The sequence below is a fragment of the Alosa sapidissima genome, chromosome 1, assembly GCF_018492685.1.
Source record: "Alosa sapidissima isolate fAloSap1 chromosome 1, fAloSap1.pri, whole genome shotgun sequence".
Taxonomy (NCBI): Eukaryota; Metazoa; Chordata; class Actinopteri; order Clupeiformes; family Clupeidae; genus Alosa; species Alosa sapidissima.
Window position 1 is genome coordinate 1438597 of NC_055957.1, and position 19306 is coordinate 1457902.

The window sequence follows — 19306 nt, forward strand, 5'->3', positions numbered from 1 at the left end:
AAGCTGGTGTAGCTTATTAGACTACTAGGCTACTAAAATGCACCGACGGTAGCCTTGGCTATGTGTAAAGTAAGCTATCGCATGATTTCATGCACGTAAGTTCATGCATCTGTCAAGTTCGCACAGGGCCTCGCACCATCTGTCAAGTTCGCACAGGGCCTCGCACCCCCTTGTGATGGCCCTGCAGCTCCTAAGACAGCAGGAAAAAGTTAAAATACGCGATAAACCCGGGAAAAGTTTACAGGTTTGTTTCGGTCCCGGTGATTATTTGTGAAATTGTGCAAACGACAGCCTTTTCAAGGCATTTCAAGGAAGGTGTCGTAGCATGCAAGCTCCCAAATTGACCCAGTAGCCTACAGAAGGCATCAATAAATTGTTGGGACTGGGGAGGGTCATGCGTTTTTTCTCAATCACTTTGGAGGGTCATAGAAAAATTTCTTGCTGGCGAGGGTCACGTCTTTTTTGACTAACGCTCCCAAAACTCCTCCAGTAGCCCCTTAAATAAATAATGAACAGTCCCTAATTGATTATAGCCTGTAGGCCTACACCAGCAATTGTTGAACATTTACCTGTACAGGACATTGACAGTAACCCAGCCTAACAAGGAGATGTTGCAAAAGACATCAAAAGACGCTATTAATCAGAAATAAATAATGTAATCTGCATTGCTTTATTTAACGAACTGCAAGCAACAAGAGGGTTGAGTTCGCTGTGAGGCCAAACCCAAGAGCAGAGCCTAGCCTATCTGTTAAGGCACTCGATAGGCTATATGGTAACGAGCTGTGTGCGCCTGGAAAGACAATAGAAGATGCTTTCTGAATAGCACAGCGAAGACGGCTCTGGTCATCCCATACCCTCCCCCCACCTCCTGTAGCCTATACCATTATGACTTGTTGCCGTTTTGGGACATTAAGCTTTTTCACGTTAAGCCCCCCTCCCCCACCCCCTTCTTTCACAAGCAGTGGGGGAGCGCGGGGCACAAAGTACACTTTTTGGTTAACAAAGGAGGGTTCTCCGTGCTTCTGTCGTTCTGTTGTTGGCGACAATCCGGTGCAACCAGGGGACAGACATTTTAGAGAGGAGAGACGCCGGTGCAGCTCAGATGTCTTCTTAATTTTCTTTATTCTTTAGTAAAAGGTGCAGAACATTATTAAACTTTGACGTTTACATTATTAAACGTTTCGATGTGTCCATGTTTTTGACTAACGAACATCGAAACTTTAGTCAAAGTTTAATAATGCTGGGTTATTTTCTCAACCCAAACGCTGGGTTGAAACTGTTGGGTCATTGTGTGGGGTTGTTTTTACTCATATTGGGTTATTTTCTGTAACCCAGCTTGTTGGGTTGATAGTTTAGGACAGCGCCCCTCCTCTCCCCCACCTGACGTGAGTACACTACCCAGCACCAGGGTAACTTTAACACAGCTGCATAATTATTTGAGAGTTCGGGGGAAATCGTTATTCTTTCAACCGTCCATGCAGTCCAGCAGCTGTCAACATGCAGTGGAAATCAGGCGATTTCGGAAGGTATGTATCTGCTTTTAACTTTTTTTTATTATTATTCAGACGGATTTTAAAAGTCCACCCAGAGAGAGATACCCTTCGTGATATGATGCCTGCCAATTTCGTTCAGCCTCAATAAGAATTGTGTCATTCAAGCCAGCTAATGTTAGCTAACATTAACTTAAAAACATAGTTCTGTGTTCACTGGGTATGAACTGCTGAACAGAAACAAAACAAACTTTTAAAACGAACTAAAATTAGCATAGAAGCTACCAACAGCTGGCTAGATTAACATTAGCAGACGGTTGGTATGCTAACGTTAATGAAATGCTTCGTGGTAGTGCAGCATGTGTGTCAGCTAATGTAGCCTATACAGTCGAAGTAGTCTCTTCACACGTACGGTAATCATCATGCCAAACAACATATTCATTCATTCAAGGTAGCTTCATATTATAGCCATGTAACTTACTGGGTGGTTTTTGGTGGTAACATTAACGTTACACACAACTGGATTTCACGAACTGAATGTGCTAGCATGAGCTAGCAGCTAGCTAACGGTAGAACTATCACTGCCACTAACGTTAACATTACTGAACTAATGTTTGTCAGTCTGCTGTTAAACAACTCCATGAGGTGGTCATGGTTTCCGAGTGTGTTGCGCTAATATTTTGTCTCCTGGGGGATTTTTAATGTTTGTCAACATCATTCACTGATAATGGTTCTTGAAAGTTTTGAAATAAAGTTCTGTAAATATCAGTGATTAATTCACTCTTTTTCTTTCTTTGATTGACAGGGCTGACCCCCAAATGGACCGTGGAATCTAGCTGTCTTCATGAAAGTAACTTATCACATGCTGATGCTGCTTTTAGAGTAGGCTATCCGTTCAAAAATAAAGTAAACTATCAAATAAATAATTATGTTGAACTGTTTTATTTCATTGCATGGCTATTTGTTGCCCATTTTCTCTCAATGCAACCCAAATACTGGGTTTGGAAACCCGACAACTGGTAATTTTAACTAGCAGTTCTGTTTATATAACCAAGTGGTTTGGGTTGAATCTATACCCAATATACTGTGTGAATTTTACTCAACATTTATATAGTTATAACCCAGCACATTGGTTACCTTTACCCAGTCTCTTGTGCCAATTTAACTAACGTTGTGTTGATATAACCCAGCGTTTTGGGTTAGAATCATACCCAATCTGCTGGGTTTAATAATGTACCCAGACCATTGGGTTAGGATAACTCAATGTGGTGTTGGTCCAATAGTTAACCAGTGGCTGGGTTATATTTGGGTTATTTTTAACTCAACATTTTTTAGAGTGTATGCACATTCACACCCAGTTTGGTTCATAGTAACTAGTATAGCAAGTGTAGTGTACTCAATGTAGTGATTGACAGTAAGTAGTATAGTGAGTGTAGTGTACTCAATGTGGTGATTCATAGTAACTAGTATAGTGTGCACTCAATGTAGTGATTCTAGTATAGCAAGTGTAGTGTACTCCATGTAGTGATTCATAGTAACTAGTACAGGAACACCCTCTAGATGTCTCCTTCGGACGCTATGCAATTTACTGTATCCACAGCCCGAAGCCGCCACTGTAAATTCAACAGAGATATCCAGCTCTGTCTCTTCCCTTCCCCCCCACAACAACATGCGCACTCACACACACACACACACACTCACTCTCCCTCAAGGGTAAGAAAATAAGGGGGAAAAAACAGACTCTCTCGCCCAGACACCTTACCAGTTAGTCGAAAATAATTCGATTATTTTAAATATTAAAGATATTCGAATGAATTTTAGGGATCTCTTAATATTTGAACCTGTAGCCTATGGAAATTATTTTTTGTAAATGCTTTGCTCGTAAACGTTGTTTTCGATTCAGATTGCGAGGTTTTTTTCACACCTGGTGAAGTAGCTCATTAGCAAGGCTATTATCTGGGCTCCTAGGTGACGTTAGCATTCTGGTTCGCGCTTCGTGAGCTCCCACATAGACATAGGGCTTTTCTCAATATGCGTTCTTTTCTATACTTGTGTTCTCATGAACTTGAAAATCGTTCTGAAACGTCATCAATCACCGCCGAAGTACTGTTCCAATTCACAAGTTCGCATTTATTCAAGAACGCATAACATTCCCGGAAGTGTTCTCGAATCGTTGGTTTTAGCAAGGATGCATCGGGTGGTGACTTGGTGGATTGAAGATTCCACAATGCATTACGTCAGCTCAGCCGTGACACTCACATAAGAGAAATGGCAGCATTGATACATAATAGGCCTACCTATCATAATTGCTGCTACAATCCGATCCATGTTTAGGCTATAAACGGTAGGCTACAGGCTTCACAACTAACGTTAATCATAACTGTCACTTAAACTGCGAACTTCAAGCGTTGTTCCCGCCATCGGCAAGTGAATATATTCTTATTAATATTTAATTAAAAAAAAAATCAATGAGAAACAAACTTAGACAAGCTGGTGAATTATATATTTTATTGTAAATGTCAGAAATACTGGGTAGACCAATAGAGCAATAGGTAAATGACTAGACTCCCGAGCTGTTCCGAGAGAAGCTGCCGTTGGCAAGAACGCTGCTGTCTCAAACTGCAAATTGAGCGTCCTGTTTCCTCGCGTTCTCCAGAGTCTGGACTCACGATCTTAACTTTTCAAGTTCGAACTTTCAAGAACGGGAGACCGTTCTTTAGCGTACTTTGTATTGAGAAAAGCCCATACAGTAATAGACACTTTTATTTTAAACTTAACCTTCCTCTGATTTTAATCACCCCAGTTATCAATCAAAGCAAACAGGGAAAAGAAATAGCAACACAATCATGAAAAACACTCAAATAAATAATTGTGCACATAAGTCTGAATGAAAAGCAGCACTGGTTGAAGCCTGGAAATATTGTAAACAAAGTAGCTTAATTTGGGTTACATGCAGCTATTCCGACATGCCGCTACTTAGACATTGGCGGCTAATTGTCGAAGTGGCGGCATTAACATTGATTTTCAAGCGTCTCACTATTGCGACATTTTTTTTTTCCATTGTCGGAGTAGCGACACTTCACCTTTTCTTTCAAACGTCCTGCCATTCCGACACGAGGTTATTAACAGTGGCGTAGCCAGGATTTTTCAACGGAGTGGACTTTTGCGAAGTATAGGCCTAGGGTGGGCCTTTATTTTTTTATTCCAATATGGGCAGCATAGGCCTACAGTAATCGTCCCAACTTTAAACAACACACGAACAAAATTCAATCAATTTGCAATGACCACGGCTGAAGAGTAGGCTATAATATGACTATTCATTAGGCCTACATAATTAGCCCATATGAAACTTGTGCGGCCTTTATTGGTGCGGATTATGCATGATGCAGCGTATGCGGGAAATTACTGTATTAATATAAATGCCAGTACAATTATCATTATACTTAAATCAATGAATGTGATTATGTCCTAGTTACGTGCGCTTTAGTGTCGTACACCGACATTCGTCAATGGGATAGTCGCTGACCCTCATTAGATGTGGATATTTGGAGGCAAGGATAGCCTTCAAGAAACAAGGTTATCGCAGTTGCTGTGAGACATTCGGCCCTTCTCCAGTCTCTCTCATCGCACACCCAGTTTGAACACCCTGATGGACACTGAACTCTGGGGGTTATTTGAACGTTTACTGAAATGGTTTAGGCTACTGGAGCGTAATAATTCCACCCGTCTTTGCGCAATTGGTCATTGACGGCCATTAATTAATTAATATAGCTGGCCTGCACGCACAGAGTTTGTTTGATGCATGGAGTTTCCGACCGTTCTCCCCTGAGAGCTTAGAGAATAAAATGAGAAGAGCTACCTGTGTTTTACATAATGTGTAACATTTAGTCACATGGGTCAAAATCACCTGAGGTTTTGACTGAAATGTGTGCCGATATCAATTATTGGGAAAAACATTGTTTGGAGTGGATGGTGGTTGGAATTTGACAGGATACAGGAACTGCAAAGATAAAGGCTAGTTCCTGACGAACCTGAGATCCAGGAAGCAGAGATAATGTCTTACACAGATCTCTGCCGTCCTAACAGTCACCCAGGTACACAGGGCATACAAGGCCAAATAGAGAGGGTGTCTGTACCAAGACTGTCAACTCTTACTCGACCCACTAGGGGAATTATTCGTAGCAATCTTATTATTATAAAAACTTCTTCGGTTAAGCAAACTCCTCCAAAAACGCAACTTACACTTGCTTTACTTAATATTCGATCACTGTCAAATAAAACTGCCCTGGTTAATGAAATTATTACTGACAATCATATAGATGTTATGTGCCTTACTGAAACCTGGCTTAAACCAGATGAATAGCTTCCATTAAATGAGTCTACACCTCCCTCTCATCTTAATTATCATGTACCACGCCACACTGGCAGGGGAGGGGGAGTAGCTACAATCTATCAATCTAGTCTTCTCACATCTCCCAAGCTCACACAAGTTTAAATTTTTTGAAGTTCTAGTCCTCAATTTTTTACCGCCAGACTGGAAAACTAATCAGCCTGTAACTGTGGTCACATTGTACAGACCCCCTGGCCCCTACACTGAATTCTTAGAGGAATTTTCTGATTTCCTTTCCATGATTTTAATATTCATATGGATAATGTGAACGATTGTCTCACAATTCCATTTCAATCCCTAATTGACCATGTCGGGTTCTGCCAAAATGTTAATTCACCCACGCACCGGGATAACTATACTGTAACGATTTGATAGCGACACACACAGCTAACACATAATGACAAGGAAAACGCAATTACACTAACTAAAACCGACATTACACAAACCAGCATTCACACACATTGCATTCTGGGAGGCTAGCACTCAGTCCAAAAGACACAGACGTTACACAGCCCCCTCGCGAGCTATTGCCGTCCTCGGCAATATCTCCTCGCTTAGCCAATGCCATAACGTCGGTGTGGGCATTCACTCGCTCAGTCCATCAGTCTGTGGTACCGCCAACAACACGTGGGGTGCACACGCCGCAGGAGCTCACTCAACGGGGGAGCCACGCTGCTAGCAGTCCAGTGCGGGCGTGCTAGCAACCACGTGGCCGTCCCCGCTCGTCACCAGCTTCCTCTCAGCGGCGTGTCACCACGGCACTCCTCCTCTCCAGACGGGGCCCTAGGTGGCCTTACTACCGTAGACTGTGGCACCAAGCACTGGAACTCACGGGTCAACTGTCGCTGCACCTTCGTCGCTCCACTCCACAGTCGCACCGACCAGGATAGGCAGGCCCCAGCTCTGCTGCAGCCGGACCACGCTGAGCTCTCAGGCCGTCAGCTACCGGTTTCGGCGTCCCTCCTCGCAGAGCTGTCCTCCTCTGCTCCTGGCCCGCTCCACTCCGTCATGGTCGCGACGAAGGCTTGACCCCCTCTTCTGCCTCATGCTATCCCCCAACACAGCCTTAGTTAAAGTTTTTAATGACCTCCTCATCGCTGCCGATAATGGACATATATCAATATTGGTCCTCCTGGACCTTAGCGCTGCCTTTGACACCATAGACCACAATATACTACTCCACAGGCTTGAACATTCGATAGGCATTAAAGACTCAGCACTCGCTTGGTTTAGATCATACCTTTCTAACCGCAGACAATTTGCACAGGTTCACAATAAACTGTCTACCCAGACTATGGTAAAATATGGAGTGCCTCAAGGCTCAGTACTAGGGCCCCTATTATTTTCTCTCTATATGCTTCCTCTAGGCTCAGAAATTAGGAAACATGGCATTACATTTCATTCTTATGCAGACGATACACAACTATACCTTTCCATAAAACCTGACGAATTGACTCCGTTAGCCAAACTTGACACATGTATAAGAGACATAAAGACATGGATGACAAATAATTTCCTGCTTTTGAACTCCGATAAAACAGAAGTCATGGTTTTAGGTCCTAAAAAGATGAGGGATATCCTATCCTCATCACAGGCTACATTTACTGATCTTCGACTATCCTATAGGAGTTACAATTGACCAAGACCTATCACTAAGTAATCACATAAAACAGATTACCAAAACTTCATTTTATCACTTAAGGAACATTTCAAAGATAAGGAAGTCTTTATCCTTACCAGACGCTGAGAAATGAATCCATGCTTTTGTCACCTCAAGGATTGATTATTGCAATGCTCTATACGCTGGCTGCAATAACACCTGTCTAAAGAGCTTACAGCTTATACAAAATGCAGCTGCTCGCACACTCACTAGAACTAAAAAATATGAACATATTTCCCCTATCCTGGCATCTCTATACTGGCTGCCTGTTAAAAGTCGCATTGACTTCAAAATATTACTTCTAACATACAAAGCCATTAATGGCCAGGCACCAGAATATATTAAAGATCACCTAGTCCCATATAACCCACCTAGACTGCTACAATCACAGAATACTGGCCTTCTTGTAATTCCAAGAATCTCAAAAACTACAGTAGGAGGTAGAGCTTTCAGCTATCGCGCACCCCTCCTCTGGAATAATCTTCCTTCCTCAATTCGACTAGCAGACACCCTCCCTATTTTTAAGTCTAGATCTAAAACATACCTCTTTACTGCCTCCCATAGTTAGGTATGGTGCGGTGTGGAACTTCACCCACCTCAGGGATTTTTAGAATGGACCACCCTGCTGAGTCCTCGTGTGACTGGCACCCCAGTCGCGTGTGCGATGGTGGTCACTGACCATACCTGCGCTGGTGCCGATTACCCCTCACCATGCCTTAGTTATGCTGCTATAGCATAGTGCTGTCATGGACTTTTCATGTGTCACACCGTACAACCCCCCCTCTCCCCTTCTCTCTCTCTCAACTCTCCCTCTCTTGCCTATTCTCACTAGTCAAGTCAAGTCAAGTCAAGTTTATTTATATAGCACATTTCATCCACAGAGGTCATTCAATGTGCTTTACATAAACAAAACCAAACGATAATAACAAATAAAAGCATAGAAGGGCAATATAGTCAAAGAATAGTTAAAAGGTAAAGATCATAATAAAAAGAAAACATAAAACACAAGGTAAAATCATTTAAAAATAAAGAATAATTAGTAAGCAAAAACAAAGGCAAAAGTAGTAAAAAAAGTAATAAAAGACAAAGTAGAATAATTATCGAGGCAGATTCAGAATTTGTAACTCGGCACAGTTAGCAGAAAGCGTCTGAGAACAGTTTGGTCTTAAGTCTAGATTTAAAACTGGCTACAGTTGGGGCCTTTTTAATGTCATCCGAAAGTTGGTTCCACAGCTGAGCCGCATAGCAGCTAAAAGCTGCTTCACCATGTTTAGTTCTAACTGTAGGTTTTACTAGCAGGTTTTTCACCTGGGACCTGAGAGGACGAGAAGGTGTGTACTGCTGAAGCATGTCTGACAAGTATTTAGGTCCTGCTCCATTTACTGATTTATAAACAAGCAATAGTGCTTTAAAGTCAATTCTGTGACTTACTGGAAGCCAGTGCAAGGACTTAAGAATTGGAGTAATGTGGTCAGTTCTTTTAGTTTTTGTTAGAGTCCTAGCTGCTGCATTTTGTATCACCTGAAGCTGTTTAATAGTCTTTTTAGGAAGGCCTGTGAACAGTCCATTGCAGTAATCAACCCTGCTGGAGATAAATGCATGAATGAGTTTTTCTAAGTCATGTTTTGACATCAGCCCTCTGAGTTTGACAATATTTTTGAGGTGGTAAAAAGCTGATTTAGTTATCGCTTTCATGTGGCTGTTGAAATTTAGATCACTGTCAATTAATACACCAAGGTTTTTAACAGTATCCTTTGCCTTCAACCCTTTTGTGTCAAGGAGAGTGGCAACCCTAAGTCTTTCCTCATTTTTACCAAATATAATTACTTCAGTTTTTTCTTTGTTCAGCTGAAGAAAATTTTGAGACATCCAGGTGTTGATTTGTTCTATACACTGACACATAGATTCAAGAGGACCATAGTTGTTTGGTGATAGAGCTAGTAAATTTGTGTGTCATCTGCATAGCTATGATATGAAATCAAATTATTTTGAATGATTTGTCCAAGTGGGAGCATATAGAGGTTGAATAATAGTGGCCCCAAGATCGACCCCTGGGGAACACCACAGGTCAAGGACGTTGGTGTTGAGGTACAGTTTCCGATGGCAACAAAGAAGCTCCTTTCTTGTAGATATGATTTTAGCCAGCTGATAACTATGCCTGTAAATCCAACCCAGTGTTCTAGTCTGTGTAGTAAAATATTGTGATCAACAGTGTCAAATGCTGCACTAAGGTCCAGTAGCACTAGGACTGATGTTTTACCTGAATCTGTGTTGAGGCGTATGTCATTGGAAACTTTAATGAGAGCTGTTTCAGTGCTGTGATTTGCCCGAAAACCAGACTGAAAGTAATCAAAATACCCATTTGATGTTAGGAAGGTGGTTAATTGATTAAAGACTACTTTTTCAATAATTTTGCCAATAAAAGGTAGATTGGATATGGGCCTGTAATTGTTTAGCATGGAGGCATCCAGGTTATTCTTCTTGAGAAGTGGCTTTACAACAGCTGTTTTCAGTGACTTAGGAAAGGTGCCAGACAGCAGTGATACATTTACAATTTGAAGGACATCCGCCGCTATGAGGTGAAAAACAGTTTTGAAGAAATTGGTAGGCAGAGTGTCTAAGACACATGTGGAAGGGCTGAGATTCTGTACCGTTTTTTCAAGTGTTTCGTAGTCTATCAAGCTGAACTCTGACATCAAGTTTAGTTTCCCTCTGTTTGTTGCTGGAAGTTCAGGTTGTTGAATTTGTAATTGAGCAGATATGTTGAGTCTGATTTTGTCAATTTTACCTTTAAAAAAAGATGAAAACTCATTGCATTTATTAGTTGAGAGAAGTTCAGGCGCTAATTGTGAGGGGGGATTTGTTAACTTATCAACAGTTGAAAATAGAATACGAGTGTCATTTGAACTTCTATTGATAATGTTAGAAAAGAAAGACTGTCTTGCTTTGCATATTTCAGAGTTATATGTGCGGAGCATCTCTTTATGGATTTCATAGTGGATCTGAAGTTTGTATTTACGCCATTTTCTTTCAGTCTTTCTACACTCTCTTTTTAGAAGTTTAACTGCTGGATTTTGCCTCCATGGTGCTTTCTGTTTGTCCTTAACTTTCTTGAATTGTAATGGAGCAATGTCATCCATAATGTTTGCCATTTTTGCATTAAAGTGATCAAATAAGTCTTCAGAGTCTGACAGTTGACTTGACTTTAGTGAAAGTGCTTGCTCAAAGAGAGCACTTGTCTGATCATTTATGATTCTCCTTTTTACCATCATAGCTGTGTTTTGAGTGTGTGGGGACATAGACACATCAAAGAACACGCAAAAATGATCAGATAAGGCCAGGTCTTTAACAGCTGTAGAGACATCGAGACCCTTTGTGATAACAAGGTCGAGGGTATGGCCGAGAGAGTGTGTTGGCCCCTGTACATGCTGTGTTAGGGAGAAAGTATCGATTAGTGCAATGAATTCCTTGGCATAATTGTTTTCAGGATTATCCACATGCAAGTTTAGATCCCCTGATATAATAAGACAGTCATACTCTATGCAAACAACTGATAGCAGTTCACCTAGCTCTTCAAGAAAAACTTTAGCTGAATGTTTTGGAGGCCTGTAAATTGTCAGTAATAAAATCTGAGGAGAAGACTTAATGCATGCACACAGATATTCAAATGAAGTAAAGTCACCGAATGACGACTGATTGCACTGAAAAGACGTCTTGAAAATTGTGGCTATCCCCCCACCTCTTTTATTTGCTCTGGTAGCACTCAAAAAACTGAAGTTTGGGGGAGCTGATTCGATGAGAGTAGCAGCACTGTTTGCTTGATCTAACCATGTCTCAGTTAAAAGTAAAAAATCAAGGTTGTGTGTGCAAATTAGATCATGAATTAAGAATGATTTGTTTGAAAGAGATCTGATATTTAGGAGTGCTAGTTTTGTTAGTTTAAGTGTTGGGGAAATATGATCCATGGGGGAAATCTGAGGTTGATGTGGTACGGGTAGGAGATTGGACTGGTTTACCCTATAAGCTCGATGCATTTGTGTTCTATTTCTTGTCAATACAGGAATAGAGAATGTCATGGGCTTACTGGGTCCCGGCATGTTCTCAAAACTACTGTCAGTACCATTTATATTGCAGGGACCCTGAGAATATCATGCAATACAGTCATCATATAATTGTCCCCTGCTGCTGCCATCTGTATTTTCCACTGCACATTCCATGCTATATGCCGGCTGAGAAAATGAACTAAGAGGTTGCTGCTGCTTAAGAGATCCTTCTAAACGGGGAGGGGGAGGGCGAGGGGGTGGAGGTGCCCTTCGCTTCTTTGGTGCTAATGATCTTGGGCTAGTAAAACTCTGCATGGCTACTGGTAGCAGTCTCTCCATTCTTGCAGGGAACATCATGTGCTTGGGTGGGGATGGTGATGGGTATTCAGGGGATCCTGTGGAGTTTGAGTGGGTGGTGGGATGAAGGGGTGGGGATGGGGATGGGAGATTAGGGGGGTTTGTGTGGCCTGGGGAGTTTGATTGGGTGGGGACGTGATTGGGTGTGGGTGGTGATGGGAAATCAAGGAGGTTGGGGTTGAAAATTGATCCAGTTTAGTATACTGTGGTATACTGTAACAATATATAGTACCACTGATTACTTATTGACATTAACCATTTTGATTTTCAGTAATACTAACCCACTCTACATCTCTCTTTCTTTCCCCTTACTATACCTCATTTGTGAGGTATATCATCACCAGTCATCAACCATCCATGTGTTGGCCCCTCCTCTCACCCATCTCACCTGAAGTCCCATCCTCGACTGCCCTATTACTGTCCCCCTATCTGGATTCCTGGCCCGTACAGCCTAGTGACCCATCACCTGCCTACGACAATTCTGCCCGGATTCCTGGCCCGTCTGCCGACCCACCACATGCCCCTTGACAACTCCCTTCCCCTGGACAAATCCAACGCTGGACTATTTGAACTTTCGGTCACTAAATCAGGATTAATGAATTATCAAACCAGATACGTAATCACCCCACCTCTTGTAACTTTCAGCTCAAGTGCTTTTTAACACCATATCTTATTCTCTACACCTGACTATCATATGCATTTGTCATGTATACAGACCTTACTGTCCTGTATTGACCCTAGGCAGATGGGTCAGGCCCTTGAGTCATGGATCTGCTCGAGGTTTCTTCCTATATGTATCTCCAATTCTAGGGAGTTTTTCCTCGCCCCTGTTACCCATGGGCCTCACTCTGTCTTTTCTTTTCTTCCTTTCTTTCCTTTTTCTCTGATTGTAAAGCGCCATGAGTAGGGGCATGTCTAAATAGAGGCATGTCGTAATAACGGTATGTCGTAATAGAGGGTCGTCGTAATAACGGGATGTCGTAATAAAGAGTGAACCCCCTTAATTTGCTAGTTTATCATAGTCTACTGGTGACCAGGAGCGTGCGGTCCATATGGGCAGGTGGGGCAGCGAACTACCTGAAGCATCCTCCACAAAAAATAGTTCCTCAGTAAATCATTGCTCCAAGTCTACTTTTAATAATGTGATTGTCACATTAATTATCTATAGTCTCTGTAGGCTTTCCAACTATTTTTGGTCTATTGACATCAACTTTTGGATGATGGTGGCAATTCTCGTTGAGTTTAATCTGTCATGCAATGTTGGGGCAGGGCACCTCGACGATCGCATTCCTCAATAAATTATCGCATAACCCTGGCGGCTTCAATAAGGATTGCAATCCGCGCTAAAAGACGCCTGTATGGTCGTAAAGTAGTCTGCCCCATGGTCATATTCTAGAACTGCTCAAATTATTCCGCCAGTTATAAATTAGGCCTATCGTTTCATTTCAAGATGCAGAAATGGCGAGTAGTGTTGCACCTGTTAACCGTGTTGAGTTTCTGTTTAAAAAAACTATTTGAGAGGTTGAAATTAGAAGATACGTTAGCTAACCCTGGTGTCTTCCTTGGTTTAGTAGCTAGCTTCTAGTGGATTTAATAGCATCTTTTGACAGCGCAAAAACGAGAAGGCAACGGTGTTCAAAGGTATGGCATAGGCTGCTGCATTCAGAATGAGCTATCAATATAGCCTAGTTTCTACAGCGAGTGGTCAGACAATTATCCATAACACCCAACTGTCTTGAGTTGCAGTTATAAAACCCAACTACTTAAAAATATTAGATAGTTAGCAGGCCAGACAGAACACAAAAAAAAATAGTTTTGTTTATGCTTCGCTGGTTTAACGTGATGAGAACGGTGCAAACTTAACTGATGGGTTACTGATCTACAATTCTGACTGTGACATGATTTAAGCATACCGCAAAGTCCTGTAAGATATGTAATTTTAATGTAGCCCAAAATGATAGGCTATTAAAAAAAGTCAGACTTTCTGCCCTACCAAAATGTATGGTCACCGCACGCTACTGCTGGTTAGAATGTTCAGTTTCACCACGTATGTTTAAGTTTCAAATGAATACTTTTTCTCCTTGAGACAGGCCCGTTTGAATCTTGGAAAATACTTTTCCATTTGCATCGGGATTGAGATGATAAGAATTTAGCAGTCAATCTGAATGCAACAGTTTGAACAAATTCATGCAGCGTGCTAATGATGCTAACCGGATTTAATAGCAATTTAGCCAGTCGTCTTGAACGATTGTGAATGTTTGGATTACATGTGCATGCTAAGGAGGGATGCGCCTGTTGAGAGGGAGAGAGAGAGAGTGTGCACAGGGCAAGGATGAGAATCTGTATTGAGGTAGGCCTACTTCTATTGCCTACTTTGGTACAGTTGCACATAGGCTACTACAATGCAAGATATATTTAGCCTATTTATTTATGGACAACGTAAGGTGGGAGGTGTGTGTTGCTTTTAATTATCGAATGTTCTATCGAACGTATTTTTTATTGATATCGATTACATGTCTATTGGATACATATCGCTATCGTTTTATCGCCCAGCCCTATGCTCAATAATAACAATTTTAACACACGCATAAATACTTGATGAGAGAAAATCTTGAATTTCCCCTGGGGATCAATAAAGTATCTATCTATCTATCTATCTATCTATCTATCTATACTCAGGGCTCTATTTTAATGGTCTGAAACGGAAGTGTCTTTGCGCAAAACGCAAGTGACTTTGTGGGCGGATCTTGGGCGCTGATGCTATTTTACCGGCGGGATAATTGACTGTTGCGCCCAACGCAAATCTAAAATGGGGTGGTCTGAAGTAGCTACATTAATCGTGGGTGTGGTTTGGGCATAACGTGCAATAATCCAATCAGAGCGTCATCTCACATTCCCTTTAACAACAGGCACGCTTGTTCCATAGCTGATTGCTATTATGGTGGCGTATTTGCCAGGCGCAGCCAGGAGCGTTCACAGCGCTATAATCACTGTTCGGTTGGGAACAGTTAGCTATTGATTTTTCCTCTTGACAAAATGTAATGCAGAATTGTCACAAAGACATACTTTCCGATGTTTTGGGATCACTCTCACTGAATCACGAGGTTATGAATGCATGGTGATATTTTTGCAATGTTCAATGTAATCTAACATACTCTCCCGTGCTGCCGCTGGGGCATTTGGGTTAAATGGCATCGGCATGCAATTCAACATCACATCTCCTTAAGTCCTAGCCTGACGAGCCACACGCACATTAAAATGTAGGGTCTGGGCACTCACCGTTCACAGTGCTCAGTCCGAGGGGCGGGATAATCGGTTGTCTTTCAAATTCCCTCTGCACGCAATAGGACAGCGCTGAGTCCCATGCGTTTTCCCACCAGCTAGTTGGCTAGTTCAAACTTTTGCCATCTTAAAACAAGCTTAACTCGTGTCACACTGTTGGCCAACAGCAACATCCATCTTCTTTGTTTTCAAGTAGCAGGGAATTCAAGCCAAACCGTTGCAACTCTGCCATCAATCATTATGTTAAGCCCGCCTAACGACTCTATACACGATTTGATTGGCCTGATAGAAGTTTAATTTTTCGAGCTCACAAGCCAACGGAGAGTTGCTAGACTAGCCCTGGAAGCAAATGTAATTTGCTGCCGCTAGGGTGCGTCTAGATTTCTAGGCTACTTAAGTCCTCTAATATTTCCTAATTTATGTCATCAACACATCCGTGATTCGTGAAAATGTGTACGCTAGATTTATGCCTATTTTTTCACATCTTAATGGACACCACACTGATTTCCCTCGAGTGGTAATATTTTTCTTTGAAATGATGTATGGTTTACAGAAATGGGAACTACGATGTATAGATGAGAGGAGCGAAGTGTGCGTTGCGCAGCACAGGCGGCCAAGCAAGGGCTCCTTACCCCTCAGCAAACTCAACGAGAAACAGTTTCCAAGTTGACCTAACTTTCAACTCTGCACAGTATCCAATTAACTGCATGACAGTAGGCTATTTACAATATTTTCTGTTAAGTAGAGTTTGTAAACACGTTATCATCAACTTAATGCACGCAAAACATTTGTTTGAGCAGGAGAGAGAATAACAATGAATGGATGCAGCAACTACAGAAATTGTAGCCAAGGCTACTTGCTGCTTTCTTGTACTATCTATGGTTGCTGGTTAACAGCACATAAAAGCTGATTTAAGCTAATTCACTAACTCAAGACTTCAAGGCCATCATGGATATAAAAAGTTTTTTGAAAATAACGAAAGGATGAAGGGAACATAAAGCTTGGAGTTATTTCAGATGGGCTACAACAAGGTAGGCAAAATTATGGTGCTTAAAACCTTAGCGCAGCTGGAATAATGCTTAGGCTGATGTTAAAGCGCACGCGATGTTTAAAGCTATACACAACGGTAAATTGGAACAAAACTAAAGGTAACTTTAGCCTTTATAGTGCTGTATAAAGTTGTCCAAATTAATTGGTCATAATTAGGCGTTGTTGTTGTAAAGATATTGCATGTAGATGTTGTACTATATAGGATACTAAATTTTTAGGTCACCAATGCATGAACAAAACCGGGAAATGGACAAATATTATCAAGGCTTTGAATGGATTTCCCTTTGAATTTCCCCTGGGGATCAATAAAGTATCTATCTATCTATCTATCTGAATGTTTCTGTCTGTGCACGGGGGTGTCTGTAGATTGGTGTGCAACACATTCATTCATGCAGGCCTGTGGTCATGCATGCGCCCTTAAAATAGCATCTGCATTTGCGCCACAGACTTTAGACCAGGGAGTTTCTGGTCTGTGGCAGAATTGTTTTCTGAAACTGCAAAATATCAACAGTGAACGTTTGCGCCGGAACACGGCCCGTCTTTTCGCTAAACCGCCCCCGTGGGCACAATCGAATTCCCTAATTTACAGACATCTACCTGTGGAGAGAAAATTCCAATATGCGTTGACTGCAAAATAGGAAAGACAAAAGCGCGAGTATACAAAGTCAATTGCGCTGGGACGCAAGATAGAGCCCTCAGCCTTTCGTGCATGTAGTCTATTGACATTGACTGATACACTGCCCTCTGGTGGACAGAGCATATAGAACTTAAGTTTGATACCAATATCGGTCTTACTGAAGACATTTAATGGTCAAAATATTATTAATACATATTCGAATATATTCGAATTTTAATATTAGGGCTGTCAATCGATTAAAAAAATTAATCTAATTAATTACATAATCTGTGATTAATTAATCTAAATTAATCGCATATATAATTTTTGCTGTGAAAGTATTTTAAATATTTAAATTCAAATGAATCATTGAATAATCAGCATTAGTGACATTAAAGTTCAAAACTCTTTTATTATTATTTTCACTGTTCAAATTTCACTGTTAGCGCTCCCGTAGCACAATGGACGTCGCTTTGCAAAGCACTTGAAGCATTGTGCCAGCCTCGCAGGTTCTAGGGCAGCCATGGCACTCTGGACATGTAACCGGAGGGTTGCCGGTTCGAGCCCCGACCAGTGGGCCGCAGCTGAAGTGCCCTTGAGCAAGGCACCTAACCCCTCACTGCTCCTCGAGCGCCGCCGTTGTAGCAGGCAGCTCACTGCGCCGGGATTAGTGTGTGCTTCACCTCACTGTGTGTTCACTGTGTGCTGTTTGTGTTTCACTAATTCACCGATTGGGTTAAATGTAGAGACCAAATTTCCCTCACGGGATCAAAAAAGTATATATACTTATACAAATAATAGCCATAATAATCTATGATATGACCTAATATGCTGAGGAAATAAATTCAAAAGTGCTTCGGGAAGTTTTTTTTTTTCACATACAAAGCCACAGATATAACAGGGGACACAATAAAAATAAATTAACACTCCCCTCAATGTCAACACTTATTTCTTTGCATTGATGTGCGACTATAGAGTTGATGAACTCCGGTGATATGCAAATTCCTTGCTGCAGACATTGCAAAGGACTTTATTTTCAACACTTTATTTTTATCAACACCATCAGGCCATTTTTTAAAAGTAAATGTTCCAATCAATGATCCAGGCAGCACGTTTTCTTCTCTCTCCTTCATTTTACAGTCTAATTTTTACTGACTAGAACGGCTCAGGGTCAAAGGTCATACGGAATCGATTAATCTGCACTAATTTTTCAATTAATCAGTTATTTTTTCTCAAATTAATTAATCGAAATTAATCAGTTATTTTGACAGCCCTATTTAATATTAATAAACAAACAAACTTCGAATATGATTTTTGGGCAAAAGTCAAGGCCCTAGAGTGTAGTGTCAATGTCAATGTAGTGATTCATAGTAACTAGTATAGTGAGTGTAGTGTACTCAATGTAGTGATCCATAGTAACTAGTATAGTGTGTACTCAATGTAGTGATTCATAGTAACTAGTATAGCAAGTGTAGTGTACTCAATGTAGTGTAGTATACTCACTGTGATGATTGATGGAGTTGATGAGGCGGAGGCCGACGTTAGCGTGGTTGTTGGTCATCAGAACGACGTCAAACAACTCCTCGCTGTCCGGGTAGAGCTCCCTAAGCCGAGAGTTCACCGTTTCTATCGCCTACACACACACACACACACACACACACACACACTGTAGTGAATTTAGAATTATCAGTTAGGCCCTGACTTTATATCATTTGTACAGTCTGTACAAGTCAAGTCAAGTAGACTTGTGTGTATGTGTGTTTTAGTTTGGCCAATGGATGGACTTTTATGTAAAACCCCTAGTTTGAAATGACAGGAAGTAGACTTGTGTGTTTTGGTTTGATGTGTGTGAATGTGTCTATGTGAGATCCTCAAGTAAAGATGTCTGTGTCTGTGTGTGTGTGCGCGTGTGTGTGTGTGTGTGTGAATGTGTCTACATGAGATCCTCAAGTAAAGATGTCCGTGTGTGTGTGTGCGTGAGTCATATAAAAAATATTGTAATGATATTCGGGTCATTTGCGGGCGGGTCAGTTAAAATTAATTAAATATACTTTTAAAAATACTTAAAGTATCACAAGAAGGCTAGCATCAATATTTAACTCATAATTGCTTTTCAAAGATCTCATTGGTTGAAGCATACAGTAGACCTACTTGCCACCTGAGAGATGGAGACGCTAAAGAAGCTGAAGACGCGAATAATAAAGACACCCCTCCAGGAAAAGCCATATATGGGAAACATTTGGAAAGCTTCTTAAAGAAGATGACAGTAGTGCAAGTTATGTTCTATGTACTTCAAACACGGCAGTGGTAGACTAAGCCCTCCCAGACAAACCGAGTAAGTGCAATTCTCAGACCTCATGCAAGCAATAGATAGCTTTATATACTGACCTGGAACAGCTTTTTTAGACTAGGCACAAG

General features: G+C 41.3%; 1 protein-coding gene and 2 long non-coding RNA genes across 3 annotated transcripts in view; 1 reads left to right on the forward strand and 2 right to left on the reverse strand.

Annotated features, from left to right (window-relative positions):
* The window catches only part of nt5c1ab (5'-nucleotidase, cytosolic IAb), a 51328-nt gene that overhangs the window by 26527 nt on the left and 5495 nt on the right, over positions 1 to 19306 (reverse strand). The window contains exon 3 of the mRNA XM_042108641.1: positions 18392 to 18521. Within this exon, the coding sequence (XP_041964575.1) occupies positions 18392 to 18521 (130 nt within the window). The remainder of the gene's footprint in view (positions 1 to 18391; positions 18522 to 19306) is intronic.
* Positions 1387 to 15248, forward strand: LOC121722766. The gene is made up of 3 exons (XR_006034886.1): positions 1387 to 1603; positions 12866 to 12869; positions 15229 to 15248. It is a non-coding gene; the product is annotated as an uncharacterized LOC121722766 (long non-coding RNA).
* Positions 12851 to 18191, reverse strand: LOC121722777. The gene is made up of 3 exons (XR_006034887.1): positions 18181 to 18191; positions 15227 to 15230; positions 12851 to 12939 (listed from the first exon to the last, which is right to left on the reverse strand). It is a non-coding gene; the product is annotated as an uncharacterized LOC121722777 (long non-coding RNA).